Source organism: Pristis pectinata, chromosome 11 (assembly GCF_009764475.1).
Source record: "Pristis pectinata isolate sPriPec2 chromosome 11, sPriPec2.1.pri, whole genome shotgun sequence".
Classification (NCBI taxonomy): Eukaryota; Metazoa; Chordata; class Chondrichthyes; order Rhinopristiformes; family Pristidae; genus Pristis; species Pristis pectinata.
In genome coordinates, this window is record NC_067415.1 from 31,964,195 (window position 1) to 31,980,108 (window position 15,914).

The following is a 15,914-nucleotide window of genomic DNA, read 5'->3' on the forward strand; positions in this document are numbered from 1 at the left end:
TCTCTGCCTTTTAAACAAAATAGTGAAAAAGAGTGAGAGACAATTCAATCCAATCTGTCACTTGCTTTGGGCTTCTGCTTCAACTATTTCTTTTTCCACTTCATCTTTGTATTCACCTTCCTGAGGCTCATGGACAAGACCATATTTTCTCTGTGTGCTTCCTCCCTCCCTGGTTTGTATGGAAATCTCAGACTTTACTCAAGCCTATTGTATCTGCTGACCAAACTCTGGAATTCCTCACTATTTGTAGTTTTGGTGTTTAAATCCAATTTAATTCTATTTATTTACTCCTTTCTAATAATTGGTGACTATATCCTTCATAAATACTTGCATAGCTTAGATTAATACATCTATTCATCATTTCTGATGAAGAAAACTCAAATATCAGAATTCCTTTCCCCCTTCAGACTAACCAACATTTTCTGATTTTTCAGTACTAAAGATTTCTTGAATCAATATTTTTCAAACATTTTGTATTGCTTGAATTAAAACAAAAAATCTTTTACTTGCCAGCCTAAATTTTCTGACTGCTTATCTGTCTGACTTTGAAGCATTTCTCAGATTAGTGTAATTTTTAATCTCATCACCTTCTCCTCCTCCAACACCTTCATGCTATTCTTTTGATATATCTCGGTTTATCTCAAAGCTGGGATCAGTCCCTGCTTTTCAATTGCATCTTCTCCAATATATGCAGATTCACTTTTTTTTGGGTGGGGGCGGGGGAGCCAATCCTTTCTTAATGACATTTAAGATCACCAATTGACTTGTTCTGGCTCTGATAAATGACATAAATTTAAAATGTATTGTTCATTTTGATCCTTTATCCATTTTGTTTCAAAAGGGCACAATTGGAAAATGAGAAAAAGAAGAGAGAACTGGCAGAAAAGGAAAAAGAGAGGATAGAACATGAGAAGGAAGAGCTTATGGAAAGACTTAGACAAATTGAAGAACAGACTTTAAAGGCCCAGAAAGGTAATGGCTTGTGTATTGTGCAGTATGGTCTTGTACCTCAATTTTGTTTATGTTTAGATTGCAATCCAGTGACCCTGGGGATGTGCAATCCTTAGTGTGTGAGCAGCAAGTACCTTCAGTGGGACAGGGGTGACAATGAACAGGGTAGGATAGGAGCAACTGAACATGGGCATTAGTTTACAAGTGGAATGTTGCTGCGAGTTAAGTAGCTGTTTAATGATTTTCTTACAAACTTCTACTTTGTAAGCTATCGTTAAAGGTGAGTGCAGCATTCAATAGAGTGCTAAGAATTGGGGAATTTGGTGATTATCTGAAAAATAGTTATTCTATTCAAGGTTCAAAACCGTATAGAACGGAGGTTATTGCCTTAACAAAAACAGAAGGAAAATACAAAATTTAATTAATACAAATTAAGAATGGCGGGACAGGTGTTGTCATTGGCAGCAGTGTGAGAGCTCCTGGACACCAGTGTGATTTCAAAACACACTCATTTGCAGTAACCTTGGAGTTGAGCTGGACCCTGAAATGCAGACATTGCAACACATCAGGAACGGGAAGTTGTCTGGAGATGGAGCATTGTGCCAGAGGGCAATCACAATCTTGCAAGTGAGGCATGTAAAGGAAGCAATCTGGCGTGGATGCAGGTGTCTCGTCCTTTGCATTTGTTCAAAAGGTTTGAGGTTTTGGTTTGTTTGGATGGGAGTAGGAGCCGCAGGGTTGATGAGTAACTTGGACTGTGCTATAGGAAGCATTCAGGTAGGAGGAACAGGCGAGAAAATGGTGTCAGTAGGGAACAGTAAAATGAGGAGAGATGAACACTGTTCTCTGAACAAAGAGAGAGTCCAGAAGGCTGCATTGCCTGCCTGGTGCTAGGGTTCAGGATATCTGCTCTTAGCTGAGGAGGAAGATCCAGCTGTGTGGTACGTGTAGGTACCAGTGACATAAGCTGGACAAATCTGAGTTTCTGCATGCTCTGTATGAGATCTAGGCACCAAATTTAAGAAGCAGAACCTCAAGGTGGTAATCTTAGTTTATTACAAACAACACAACTTGGGTAAGTGGAAGCTATACTGTTGGGACAGTCAACACCTGACCATGATGACCATAACACAAGTAAAGGTGATTTTAAATTTAGGCAAAGGATTAAATATGCTGAGGATGTATTCCATTTTTGTTGTCTAATATTGTTTCATTGGGTTTGAGGTAGAGTCCAACTAGATATCTGTAGTTTCAGAATAAGAAATTGTCCACTTAGGACTGAGATGAGGAGGAACTTTTTCCTAAAGGTTGTTGGCGTTTGGTATTCCAGAGAACTTTGGAGTCATTCAAATACATTGATATTTGAACTACAGGGGAGTCAAAGGGTATGTGGACAGTGGGAGATTTGATCAGCTCTGCCAGTTACCTTGCAGCTCCTGTTTCTTTTCCCATACTTTTGAAAAGAGGTACAACAAATTCCCATAATTGGGATTTAAATGATGTGCTAAGGTAAAACTTAAGTAATTGATTTTAGTGTTTGAGCAATGCCTTGCAATTTACAGGAGTCAAATCCACTGTGCAAAGATTCCTTTTCTGGAAGAAGGCATGGGAAACAAAAGCATATAGTATACAAATCTCCATTTGAACCAACTTCTTGAATGGATGCCAAATTTGTTATTGAGACATTAAAATTGTGGTGAGATGGCTAAAAGCTTTTTAAAAAGCTACCTCACTTGCATAATTTTTAGATCAGTATTATTTTAGTCCTTCTAAATTGAGTGTTGACATCTTTTATTTTGATGGTGAAATTGGCAACCAGCTGTTTGTGGTGTCATCTCATGTAGTATAATAGGTGGTCTAATTTGTCTTAATATTTCCATATATCAATAATTTTATCAAGAACTCTTGGACTTCTCAAGAATGAAACCGAAAGTTGCTTTCATTGTTTCCAATAGAACTAGAAGAGCAAACCCGACGGGCTTTAGAACTTGAGCAGGAAAGGAAAAGAGCTAAAGAGGAGGCTGAGAGACTAGAAAAAGAGCGTCGTAGTGCAGAAGAAGCTAAAGCTGCCTTGGCCAAACAGGCTGAAGATCAGATGAAGAATCAAGAGCAACTGGTATGACAATTGGCCTTATTTAAATTATAAATCATTTAACTGAAAATCTGCTTGAGAATCAAATGTTCACAGGTTCTGAGTACTCTGCTGGATTTTGAGGTCTGATGTGAAGGAGGGAAAACTAAATCCATTTCACATTGGAGTCTTTTCAGAAAATGAACACTTGAATTGCAAAGACAGGTGGGTTGTGGACCAAGTGCTGGTAAAGAGGATTAGTATGGATAGGATTGGATGGGTGAAGGGCCTCCTGTGCTGTATGACTGTGATTCTATATTAAAGGTATTTTAATATTTCTCCCTTTCTAATTCTTTCTCCCTATATTTTGCAATATTCATAATAAATATAACTCTATTTGTGCCTAAGAAATGACAAAACAAGTTGATTTCAACAGTTTGTCGCAGTTATGTAAATTTTAAAGTGGAATCCTCAATGAATATACAGGATAGAGTGGAACAAAAATGGATTAATGAATTGTCTGCTATTGTAAAGTAAAATAAATCGCATTAAATTCTGAAAAACAAAACTGCAGATACTGGAAATCTGAAATGAAATTAGGGTCATGTGGAATCTGTGGAAAGAATGACTTTTTTTGGATTGAAGACCCTTCATTAGATTTGGGAAAGAAAACAAATTTTCAGTAGCAGAGAAGGTAGGGCAGAGATGGTTAGAACAAAAGGAACATTGGGTTGAGACCAAATGAGTTAATGTGGCAGTTAGAATCTGATTAAATTCTGATCAAACTAAGATTAATAAAACAATTGTTGCCACTTTACTGCCACAAAATTGCTTTATAACTTGTTCTAATTTACCTTCCTATTTTATGAACCCTGCAACAAACTTGGAGTATATTAAAATCTTAGACTTGCCTGAAAACTTCATGTAAGATAATACAGGCTAAAGTGATGGCACAGCAGGGTAACAAGTGAGGAAAGAAATGGAGGGAGAGAACAGTATGTTTTGAAAAGCATGGAAACGGGCCCTTTGGCCAACTTGTCCATTCCAACCAAGATGTCTATCTGAGCTAGTCCCATTTGCCTGTGTTTGGCTCATATCTCTCTCGGCCTTTTTTTCGCCATGTATCTGTCCAAACATCTTTTAAACATTGCAACTGTACTGGCCTCTACAGCATCCTTTGGCAGCCCATTCCACATACCCACGACCCTCTGTATGGAAAAAGTTGCCCCTTGGGTCCCTTATTTTTAATTATTTCCCCTCCCACTTTAAATCTATCCCCTCTAGGTTTGGACTCTCCTATCCTGGGAAAGACTGACCTGTTCACCTTATCTACACCCCTCATGATTTTGTATAGCTCTGTAAGGTCATCTCTCAGCCTCCTGGGGGTGGGGAAGGGGAGTCCCATTCTCTCCTCATAACTAAAGCCCTTCAGTCCTGGTAACATCTTCATGAATCTTTACTGCACTTTGACATCCTTCTTATAGCTGGACAACCAAAGCTGCGCACAATACTGCCAAGTGTGGTTTCACTAATGATTTGTAACATGACACCTCAACTCCTGTACTCAATGCCTTTTTACCAGCATGCTAAATTACTTTACCAACCTGTCTACATGTGTCACCACTTTGAGAACTACTTGCCTGAATCCTAGGTGTGTCTGTTCTTTTTCTCCAGGGCCCTAACATTTATGGCTCAAGCCCTGTCGTGGTTTAACTGATGAAAGTGCAAAACCTTGCACTTGTCAGAGTTAAATTCCATCTGTCATTCCTCTGCCCAGTTCATCTAGATCCTGTTATAATTCTTAGATACTTTCTACACTGTTCACTATACCACCAATTTTGGTGTTATCCACAAACTTGCCATTTAACAACTTTGTCATCCAAATTGTTAATAGATGACAGCCGACAGTGAACCTGCACACCACTGGTCACAGGCCTCCAATCTAACTTGATAACAACCCTCCACTACCACCTCTTCCTTCCACTAAGCCAGTTTTGTATCCATTTGGCTAGCTTACCCTGGAACCCATGTGATCTAGCCTACCATGTGGGACCTTGTCAAAGGCCTTGCTAAAGTCCATGTAGACTGTCTACTGCCCAAACCTCAATCCTGTTTGTCACCTCTTCAAAAAAAAACTCAATTTTGTGAGACACCTATTTCCCATGCACAAAGCCATGCTGACTATTCCTAATTGGCCCTTGTCTTTCCAAATGCTAGTAGATCCTGTCGCTTCAAATCCCCTCTAGTAACTTTCTCATCACTGATGTTGGACTTGCTGGCTTGTAGTTCCCTGACTTGTCCTTGTAGCCCTTCTTAAAGGCACAACATTAGCTACCCTCTAGTCTATCAGTACCTCACCTGTGGCTAAAGATACAAATATCTCTGCCAGAGCTCATGTAGTTTCTTCCCTAGCCTCCCACAATATCCTGGATCAGGCCCAGGGTATTTGTATGCCTTAAGAGCACCAGCATCTCTTTCGTAACATGGATATGTTTGGATACATCACTGTTCATTTTCCTTAATTCCTTAGCCTCCATTACCTTCTCCACAGTAAATACAGATGAGAAATATTCATCTAACACCTTACTTATCTCTGGTTCCTCACATTGATTAAGGACCATATTGATCCTTAAGGGGACCTATTCTCTCCCTAGTTACCCTTTTGCTCTTAATATACTTGGGATTCTCCTTTACCTCGTCTGCCAAAGCTACCTCGTGTATTTTTTCCTCTCCTGATTTTCCCCTCTTAAGTGTATTCCTACATTCCTTGCACTCCTGGGATTCCCTTGATTCCAATTGCCTATACCTGACATGTGCCTCCTTCCTGACCAGTTCCTCAATATCCCTTGTCAATCGGGGTTCCCTTATCTTGCCAGCCTTGCCCTTAAGGCACTAATTTGTGGACCAGTCCTATCTTTTTCCATAACTATCTTAAAACTAGTAGAAACATTCTTGTTTCCCAAAATCATGTTTAATAGGGTTTGAATCTAACAAGCAGTTGGGAGAAAAACAGTCCCCTCTTAAATTTCCTCTTCCCCCTTTCCTACCCCAGCCCACCTTCCTTTTTTAAAAAAAATTCCTACAGTGCTTGTATCTTAGAATTTTCTCTACAAACTAGCTCATATACATGAGTATCAAATCTTGAAATCCAGCTCTAAATTACTCAGAACCAATGCTTCATCCCCATTTTGTATGAGAACTTTTGTCTCTGAAAGGTGATGAGAATCCTGTAGGCTGTTTTGAAAGAAATCTTGCACTCTAAGTTGGATCTGAATAGGGAAAAATAGGTTGACAGGTGCATTTCAGCAAACATTACTTGATGTGAACTTGAACATTTCTTTGAAAAGACGCCTACAAATTTGTACTCTTACAGAGCCAGGTATTACAGAAAGCAAATCAAAAGATAATTGAAAACTTTCCAACCCATATTTTTCCCACTCAGAAGTTAAAACCCTAATTTTAGCTTTAGATTGGGAATCTATTGCAAACTTTAACCTTTCAACTGCTTCCCCTCCTTTCTGAGCAGGAGGGGAGATGGTTTGGAGAAAAAAAAATGGGGAAAACTAAAACAAAAAAAAACATGATTTGCAGAGAAACAATTGGGAGCTTTACAATATGAGAGGCTTCTCTGCCTGCTCAAGGAATTTGGATTATTCTTGAGCCACTTTTTCTAATTGTATCTGTCTATTTCAAATGTTCATCTTTTGAATATAGTTAGCTCTAGCTTGACTAATCCCTTTAATGGAGTGTCTCAAACATTGCCAGAGCATTCTAGCTATCCTCCACCCCCTCCCCACAATAAATTTTAAATGGCCTCAGTGAGAGGAAGGTTGTCTTCACAAACTTCAAAAATCCGTATTTTAAGTAGGGAGAAACTACTTTGAGTTGGGAAATAAACTGGACTAAAACTCATGCACATTTAGTTGCCTCTAACAAGATAAAAACATCCCAGATTACTTCACAGGCATAAATCAGCCAAACAGGTATTGGGATGTATAACTAACAAAACATTACAAGTGAACACTGCAGCCATGAGGTATATGTTCAACATTTCCCTAATTTTTGTAGGAAGTAATACCAGCTCTAGCAAGAAACTTGTCCAGCTCCTCTCTAATCCAACAGTTGCCCAGATTAGATTCTTTTCCTGCATTGTAGATTATAAAACACTTCTATGAAACTTTTCCTGCAACCTCAGTCAACTAGTTAACCTTAACTCCAAACTGGTATTCTCCTAAAAATATACCATTTGTGCAACTTAACTTTTTCTTGAAGCCAAGCTGTGTCCAAAATAAAAGGACCTCCAATCTATTTGGGTAGTTCTTTGAAGACTGCTTAATTTAACATAGTGATGCCACCTGTCCTTGATTAGCTTATACATTTTCTAAATGTTTATTGCAGAGGAAAAAGTTGTTGCTGCTTCATTTTTACATTTCTACATGCCTAGTGGCTCACTTTCAGCCCAGAATGAAATGTATAGTTGTGATGGTGTATACATTTCAGCAACTTTAATCACATTTTCTGTTTTTTAGGCAGCTGAACTTGCTGAATTTACTGCCAAAATTGCACTTCTGGAGGATGCAAAGAAGAAGAAGGAAGCAGAGGCCACAGAATGGCAGCAGAAAGTAATTAATTAAGCTGTGATGACGGTTTAGTCCTGAGTATACTGAGATGGGGATGGATGCTAAATTTGAGTAATACTACTTTCAGCAGAATTTAAATCACTTTTTTTTCTACCAAACAACAGTAGCAGAAAAGTCTTGTACATTAATCCTAGTCAGAATTATATTTGGGAAGTGAGTGAAGAATTTCTGACAATACGGATTAGAGGAAAAAGTTGTTTTTTTTCCTAACTTTAGGCTGTCACAGCTCAGGAAGATTTGGAAAAAACCAAGGAGGAGTTGAAGATCGTTATGACAGCTCCTCCTCTACCACCTCCACTTGTTATTCCACAAGCTGAGAACGAGCATGACGATGAGCAGGATGAGAACAATGCTGAAGCCAGTGCTGAACTCTTATCAGAAGGAGTAGCAAACCACCGCAGTGAGGAGGAGCGCATAACTGAAACACAGAAGAATGAGCGTGTAAAGAAACAACTGCAGGTGAGCTATACAGGATATCAATAATTCCAAATGTGAAATTACTATTGGGATTTGAAGTTCACAAGAATGCCCACTGTGCCATCAGGTTAACAAAACATTACACCAAGAATTGAATGAATATTCATTCAATAATATTAACCATTTAAGTTTACATTTATAATAAGTTTTAATATTAAAATCAAACTTTTTCTCCCCATATCAAAAATCATTTTTTGAATTTTTAAAATTTATACTTGCATCCAAAACATGTGGTAATTTCACTTTAATTCACAAATCTGACTGGAATTTACAGACCTGTCATTTCATCCATCAATAAGAATATTGTCCAAGGCTGAAAAATCAGTTACAGACCATATTGTCGACACAGAGTTGTTGAGATTTCTTTTCCACTTGTACTGTTAGGCTTGACTTGAGTAATGGGATACTTTTCTCCTTCTTGTCAAACTAAGATTTAGCTTTATTGTCATGGGAGGGTTGGATGGCAATTAAAGATCCTTGGCAACTGTTCATTTCATGTCTGGATCTCTTGTTTTCTTTATACTTTTTAACATTTATAAGGTGTTTTAATATTTCCTGTTCTGACTAATTTGGAAGAAAAAATATCTCTTTTTGAGTTTATTTCCTGAAGACCAGTTTCTTAATGAAATCCAACACACAGCATTCAATGCATCTGGACCTACTTGCATATTGTGTAGATTTTTGAATTTGAGACATTCTGGATTTCAAGTTTCATTTGCTTTTGCCTTGCACCAATTATTGCTTTTGGTTATTTACTCCTATGCACTCTTCCTGCTCTGTACTTAAAGCCTATTTTATCTCTAACTTGCTAGTTCTGAAGGTCTGAAATAGTGTTTTACACAGGTTCTGACTAATCTACTTAAGTTTCAGCATTTTCTATTTACATTTTGGATTACCACCATCAGTATTTGTTTTGCTGATTTTCTTTTGATGCACCTTCATTTCAAGTGCAACTGCTTGTAATTTTGTGGGATTAACAAGTCTGTTTATCTCTGCCTGTAGCCACTGAATGTTATTCACTTGTTGCAGGATTTCCTGCTGATGAGGAAATGTATGGATGATGCCTGTTGAAGCACACCATTAACAGTCAAAACTTGTCATGTTGGACAAGAGCATGTGATTTTTTTTTTGTGCGGTTTGCAAATGAAGGCTGTGTGACAAGTACATGGTGTAATTTGGCCAACAGTTGATATTTAATTCTGCTGGAATGGTGATTCTCATTAGCAGATAAATTTATAGATGGAGTTTCAATTAATTATGCTTTTAATGTGAGCATGGGCTTACTGCCTAGGGAATTGTTCCATGAAATTCTGAAACCTGATTTAGGTTTAAAATTGGCCTTCCATGTAAAGCTATTGAAGTTGCAACAAAAAACCCTTTTTGATTTTGCTTAGGAGTGATGGAGATCTTAAGAAACCAGCAAAAGGCTGCTTTCTAACTACACACTTAGTTTTCTTTCAGAACCATGTATGCTCCCATGTAGATGGTTGCATCACTTTTTCTCAACAAGATATTGAAGCTTTATCCAAAAGACACCTATATCAAATGATCATTGAACCTAAGCAAATTAATAATCTGGCAAATCTGACTTGAATAAACTATCCTGCAATATTGATGGAAGTTAAAATTGTATACCTTCAAGAATGTACTTTTCTGAATATAATTTGCAAAATGACCTAATATCTTGCACTATTATTGAATTGTATTCCAATGAGTCAATTCAATCCAAAATGGAGACACTGTAATGTAATAGTGTCATGGGGTGAACCAAACCGTATTCTACCCACTACTGCTGAAAACTGAAGCTGGTGCTATTTCTAAATATCCTTGACATTTAGAAATATTCAAGTTATTAAAAACAAATTTAAAAAAATCATTTAGTTAATTAAAAACATTAAAGCAAACTCTCAAAAAATGATTGTGTGCCTAATATTTTCTCTCAGCCCATTCAACTATTTCCTTCTGTCAAAATGAATGGAATTTCTATTCCTGCACCAGGTCTAATGTTGCTCATTTTCAGTCAGGAGTTACCCCTAGGGAAGTCCTGGGAAATGGGTCCAGTGGAAGTGTGCAAACTTATTGCAAAGTGAGAGCACATTTAGGGAATTGCCAGTAGAGTGCAATCAGCACATTTGGGACTTCACGTGTGCAAATCCTGAACTTTGTGGCACTCATTGGTTCCATAGTGCTACTGGCATTTCTTGGTGAGGATCAGACTAAACTGCTCTAATTCATCTGTATCCCCACTTTCCCTATCACTTGTCTATCCCAAATACCACCAGCTTCCTATCACTCTGTACTTCAGCTTCTTATCACTTGTGCCTTGTTGATGTACAAGTTCTGGGGAGTTGGGACCTTAATCATTCCCTGTGGGATACCTAACCTTTTGACCTACTAGTCCAGTTAAATAGCTGGTCAGTGATGACCACTCCTTGTGGGATCTTGGTGATGAAGTTTAAAATGCTTTCAGACATCAAACAGAGCTGGTTAATCTCTTCTGGAGGTGGTGACTGCTTGAAGCTTGTATCACATTGCAAACATGTAACTTAATTTGAACCATGTTGATATGCTTGGCTTTTCAGCTCCCTGGAAAGGAAATATTGTGAGCTCTTGACTGTCCCTAAAATCTCTCAGAAAGGACCATGTGGCTTTTCAATTTGTGCTTTCTCTAAGGATTTGAACAATTTAACCTTGTTGCCCTGCACTTTCCCCCAGCCCTGCATTTCCAATTTCATGCATATATCCATGTAGTATATAGAAATAAACCTCATAATTTTGGCCATTCTAAATCTATACTCATTAATTGTGACAGTTCTCCAAAAACAACCTTTTTAAAGTAAGTCTCTGAAGGAAGACAATTTAGTTAAATTTGGAGTATATTTTGTCCAAACTATTTGGCACATTCTGGATGAAGTGCACTCCTAGATGAATGATCCTTTAGCAATTAACCCAAAATCTTTTTCCCTACATGTTCAATCTTAAAATATTTCATGTAATTTTCTAATTACATGAATTAGATGTTTTTTTTCTCCTTTGAAACCACTTACTTCATTTGTGTTTAACAGGCATTAAGTTCTGAATTGGCCCATGCCCGTGATGAGACGAAGAAGACTGTAAATGATGTCATCCATGCTGAGAATGTTAAGGCAGGTCGTGACAAATACAAGACCCTTCGACAGATACGGCAAGGCAACACAAAACAACGCATTGATGAGTTTGAAGCTATGTGAGAGTGCAGTTACTTTATAATGTTCTTTAAAACAGCTGAACCACTAGCAGAGGAACAAGTAGCATTCTGGAAATATAACATTAATTCACCTTGCCAAAGTATTGTACCTGTTAGATCTGCAGGAGTTAGATGTAAATTTTTTAAGGCAGTTGGTAATGATCCTTTAAGCATTTTACAACACAACATTTAACAGCTCTTAGCTGGAGTTATTCAGAAAATACTGTTGCTTTTTGTTGAACAGCCATGTTTAATGTCAGTAAAATGCATGTGTGAAGTTGGCTTAATCTCTGTAGTTTTTCTTAGAAGTTGTATAAAGTTAGTATAGAACAACTTAGGACTTGAGCAATCTGCCTTAAATGGCAAAGCCTGCATAATTCAGGTCTAAATTTCAGTGACTGAAATGTAACATTATCTGAATACAGTAAAATATCAAACTAAATATCTTTAAGGTTGGTGTTTCATGTCTTATCATCATAGATGGTTTTCTTTGCCTACCTGTTCACAAAGACTTAAATGATAATCCAGCTAGAAACTACTCTAAGGCACAGCAAGTAATGAAGAGTCATAGGGTTTTGTGTTTACATAGACCTAATTTAATACAGCATCTATTAGTGAACAATTCTTAATTTTGGGCCTTTCTGGCAGGGGAGCATATGAAAACATCAGTCCCATGGTGGGGACAGTATACTACCTCAATATTATACAGATGATGAATGGCCAGTCAAACACCCTCTCAATATGTGTGAATCATATACAAGATATCATTTTTTTTTATTCTTGCATCTTTGGTACGTTATCCTAAAATTCTGAAATGTAAGGAAGGCTGCAATACCTGCTATATTGAGTGGTCTAATCAGTACATTAGAAATATATAAAATTGGCACAGAAGTTTTTGTATTACATTTATTAATTCTGTGTTGGTACCTAGGATGCTTTTCAAGTGTGTATGTGCACACATTTCAGGTGAATGGTGTTTAGATGAGGTAACTTGCATAATAAAAACCCAAGTAATGGGTAAACTACATTAGGACAGACAGTGAATGTTGTTTTAACATTTAGTATCAACCTTTCCACATTTCCTGAATAATCAGATTTACTGCAATAAACTCAATTCTGATTTGTTGCCCTTGCTTCCTCTGTAGTTGGTTCAGCTAAATTCCTGTTGGTATTATGCATCATAAATCAGCATTGGATATCTGTAATGATGGTTTATTTAAATTGCCATTTATAGTTGAGCATTTAATGTGCCCAGTAGGCTAAAATAATGGGCAATTTTGTTGTGCTCTTTGTGGCTATAATTGCAGGTAAAGTTTTGATTTGCATCATGAGTAAACATCTAGTTTTTGTAATTGCATACAAAATTCTTCTTGAGGGACAGAAGGCAATTCTTGAGGACTGGTTTGTGAATGTTGTGCACATGCTTTATATTTTAAAAAAAATGTGCTTGAAGTATTTCTACTTGCAGTGTAATACATACTGTTTTAATGCATAGAAATGTGCACTAAAGCATGAGCACTGGTATTTTTTATACTGGGCAAGATGATTACTAGAACAAGTTGAAATACTGTGCTTCCAGTGGATTTTTCTGAAATGTGCGCACTAACATTGATGCATCAGTACATTGGTATCAGTGTTGGACACTGAGTTGCATTTGCAGTTTAATAAAGCTATAATCTAGATTAATGTTCCACTTAAAATTGTGCAACTCCTTGATCATCCAAGGAAAGATTTCCAATGTATATTGGCTAAAATTGCTATCACTAGCATTATAGAACACCTGTTATAAAAATGCATTGGTTTGTTTCTTCTAAAATTTAACTTTACAAATGCTTTTCCCTGGCACCATGTACTGTGTTGTACAACTGAGCATAACTATTTTGAACAACATTCATTGGTTAACAATAAAATTGTAAAAACATGTTTTGCTCCCTCATTTCTATAATTTAAGTATTGTACAGGTTCAGATGAAAAAGTCATTTTTCAGGAGGTATTAAAAGAAACACCATGCAGAGGATGCTGATGATTTGGCACTCAGTATGGTGGAAGCATAATTAAAATGGGGCTTTCAGAGAACTAGATTTTACACTCAACTGGAAAGAGAAATGGGACACGACAGAAATCTGCAAGAAATGGTGTGGACCTGCTGGGTTAAAGAGCTCGCTAGGTGCCTTAATTCCATACCTACAAAATTGACTTGTTTGGTTGTGACTATAAATTATCACAATCATTGGGCACAGTACTTGACATCTTGTCCAATCACTTAGTCAATTTCTTGTATCAATGTATGTTGAATCGATATTCTCCATTTCTGCCCTGTTTACTCAGCTCATTTGCTATTGTCTTCTATATTGGTGTATGACACACTTTGGATAGATGTTGCCTTTGTACACATTCCTCACTTATCGCTCCTTGGACTCTGATTATGCTGGCTGCTTCACCGAGAAAACGAGAGGTAAAGACAAAGACCCCACCCACCCAGGACATTCTCTCCTCTCCTCTTCCATCAGGTAGAAGATACAGGTGCCTGAGGGCACATACCACCAGACTTGAGGGCAGCTTCTACCCCACTGTGATAAGACTATTGAACAGTTCCCTTATACAATGAGATGGACTATGACCTCATGATCTATCTTGTGACTTTGCACCTTATTGCACTGCACTTTCTCTGTAGCTGTGACACTTTACTCAGTACTGTTATTGTTTTTACCTGCACTACATCAATGCACTCTGTACTGACTCAATGTAACTGCACTGTGTAATGAATTGACCTGTACGATTGGTTTGTAAGACAAGCTTTTTTGTACCTCAGTACAAGTGACAATAATAAACCAATACCAATACATGTATAAATCCAAAATACTATGGGCATTCATACCCTTTACCTTACCAATGTAGCACTTTGATCATAATGTAACTCTACATGCACAAGTACCACAAAATTATGTCCATCCTTTCCATTAATCTACATGCTGCTTTGTTTAACACCATCAGATACAAGTGGGCTGCCTACTCCATCACCATTGTTTTCTAATCTTCTGCTTTCTTGTCTGTTGGTGCATGTTGAATCTCTCAAGTTTGGTCTTTTTGCTTGAAACTATAAGTGTCTTCTGGACATCTACATAATGTATCACTTTGGTTCTTCCTCAAAGATTGTCTGCAAACCTTACCACTTCAATCAAATGACTTGGAGTCCACTCACTGCACAGTCTTGCATTACAGGCATAATCTTCAGTCCTAATGTTATTACATCAAATAGTAACTGATTGTCATATACTGCACTGAAAACAACCATTTATTAACAGCAACAAGTTCAAAATGGCCAATTTCATTCTAGTAGCACCAGTAAAGGGAGGCACACTAGCATGAATAGGTCCATAAACTCCCCTAATAAATCAAGCTCCTAGTGTTCAAATTCACTTCAATAATGCACTTCTTGTCCAATATCCCTTTCATTAGCTCAAAAGTACCTTCAGATGCCCTGAAGTGCTTTGAACTGATCCAGGAAGCACAACAAACAGTCAAACAGCAATGTAATAATGATCTAACCTGTTTTTGTGAGTGCTGGTTAAAGGATAAATAGTGATTATGGACATGACTTTAAAATAGTGTCAAATGATAGTTACAGTTTCTCTAAACCAGGTTACATGTGTATATTTAAACATCTCTTTATAGAGGATGAGCTGCTCTAACAGTGACCAGTCCCAGTATCAGCCTTTGTACAATTCTTGATTGAATTCTGGGATCAAGTGAGAGTTTTCATAGCTGAAACCTGGTACTAAACCACTACATTAATGTAGATTGAGATGCACACATCTTGGCATGTACTCTGCTCCTGAATGAACCTTTTTGCTAAATTATATGATAAAAGGTGATTTTAAAAATCCAATTGAAAAGTGAAACTAACATGACAAGCATGTAACACTTGAATTCATTTATTGTATTCCAAAACCAAATACTAGTATAAAATTAATTCAGTAAGTGTTTGCATGTGTGTACAAGCACAAATTTACACATTTGCTGAGTCCAATTCAATACTAGTAGTTCGTTAATTTACCATGTCTAAAATTCACTAATTAGGGTTTCAAAACAATTTGACAGTTTTACAAAAAGGCTTCCCTTTACTCAATTTCTAGATTTTTTAAAGTGTCTAAATTAACACAGCCAGTTATTTGCATGCCTAATATGGTTGCAGACATGTTAGATCAAATGATTATTGCTTTGTATTAGGCTAAGCACAAAGTGTTTGCTTTTGAGACTGACACCACAAACTAAGGGTGTTGTAGTAGAGAAGTAGAATTTTGCTACCATTCTACACAGGACACAAATGGAGAATATGCACAAAATGCTGGAGGAACTCAGCAGGTCAGGCAGCATCTATAGAGGGAAATGAACAGTCAATGTTTTGGGCCAAGATCCTTTGTCAGGACTGGAAAGAGGGCAGAAGCCATAATAAAAGGGGGGGGGGGGGGGGTGGTGGGAAGAGAAGGAAAGAAAGAGTGGGAATGATGTGAGAAGCTGGGAGGTGATAGGTGGAAAAGGCAAAGGG

The 15,914-nt window shown here is 37.5% G+C and overlaps 1 protein-coding gene across 5 annotated transcripts in view; it reads left to right on the plus strand.

Annotated features, from left to right (window-relative positions):
* Nucleotides 1-13,279, plus strand: part of LOC127576225 (radixin) — a 97,277-nt gene extending 83,998 nt beyond the window's left edge. For all 5 annotated transcript variants that reach the window (XM_052026665.1, XM_052026667.1, XM_052026663.1 and 2 more), the window contains exons 10-14: nucleotides 842-972; nucleotides 2,907-3,067; nucleotides 7,552-7,644; nucleotides 7,879-8,121; nucleotides 11,205-13,279. In XM_052026665.1, coding sequence (XP_051882625.1) covers nucleotides 842-972; nucleotides 2,907-3,067; nucleotides 7,552-7,644; nucleotides 7,879-8,121; nucleotides 11,205-11,369 — 793 coding nt within the window. In that variant the 3' untranslated portion in view covers nucleotides 11,370-13,279. The remainder of the gene's footprint in view (nucleotides 1-841; nucleotides 973-2,906; nucleotides 3,068-7,551; nucleotides 7,645-7,878; nucleotides 8,122-11,204) is intronic.
* The last annotated feature ends 2,635 nt before the right edge of the window (nucleotides 13,280-15,914 follow it).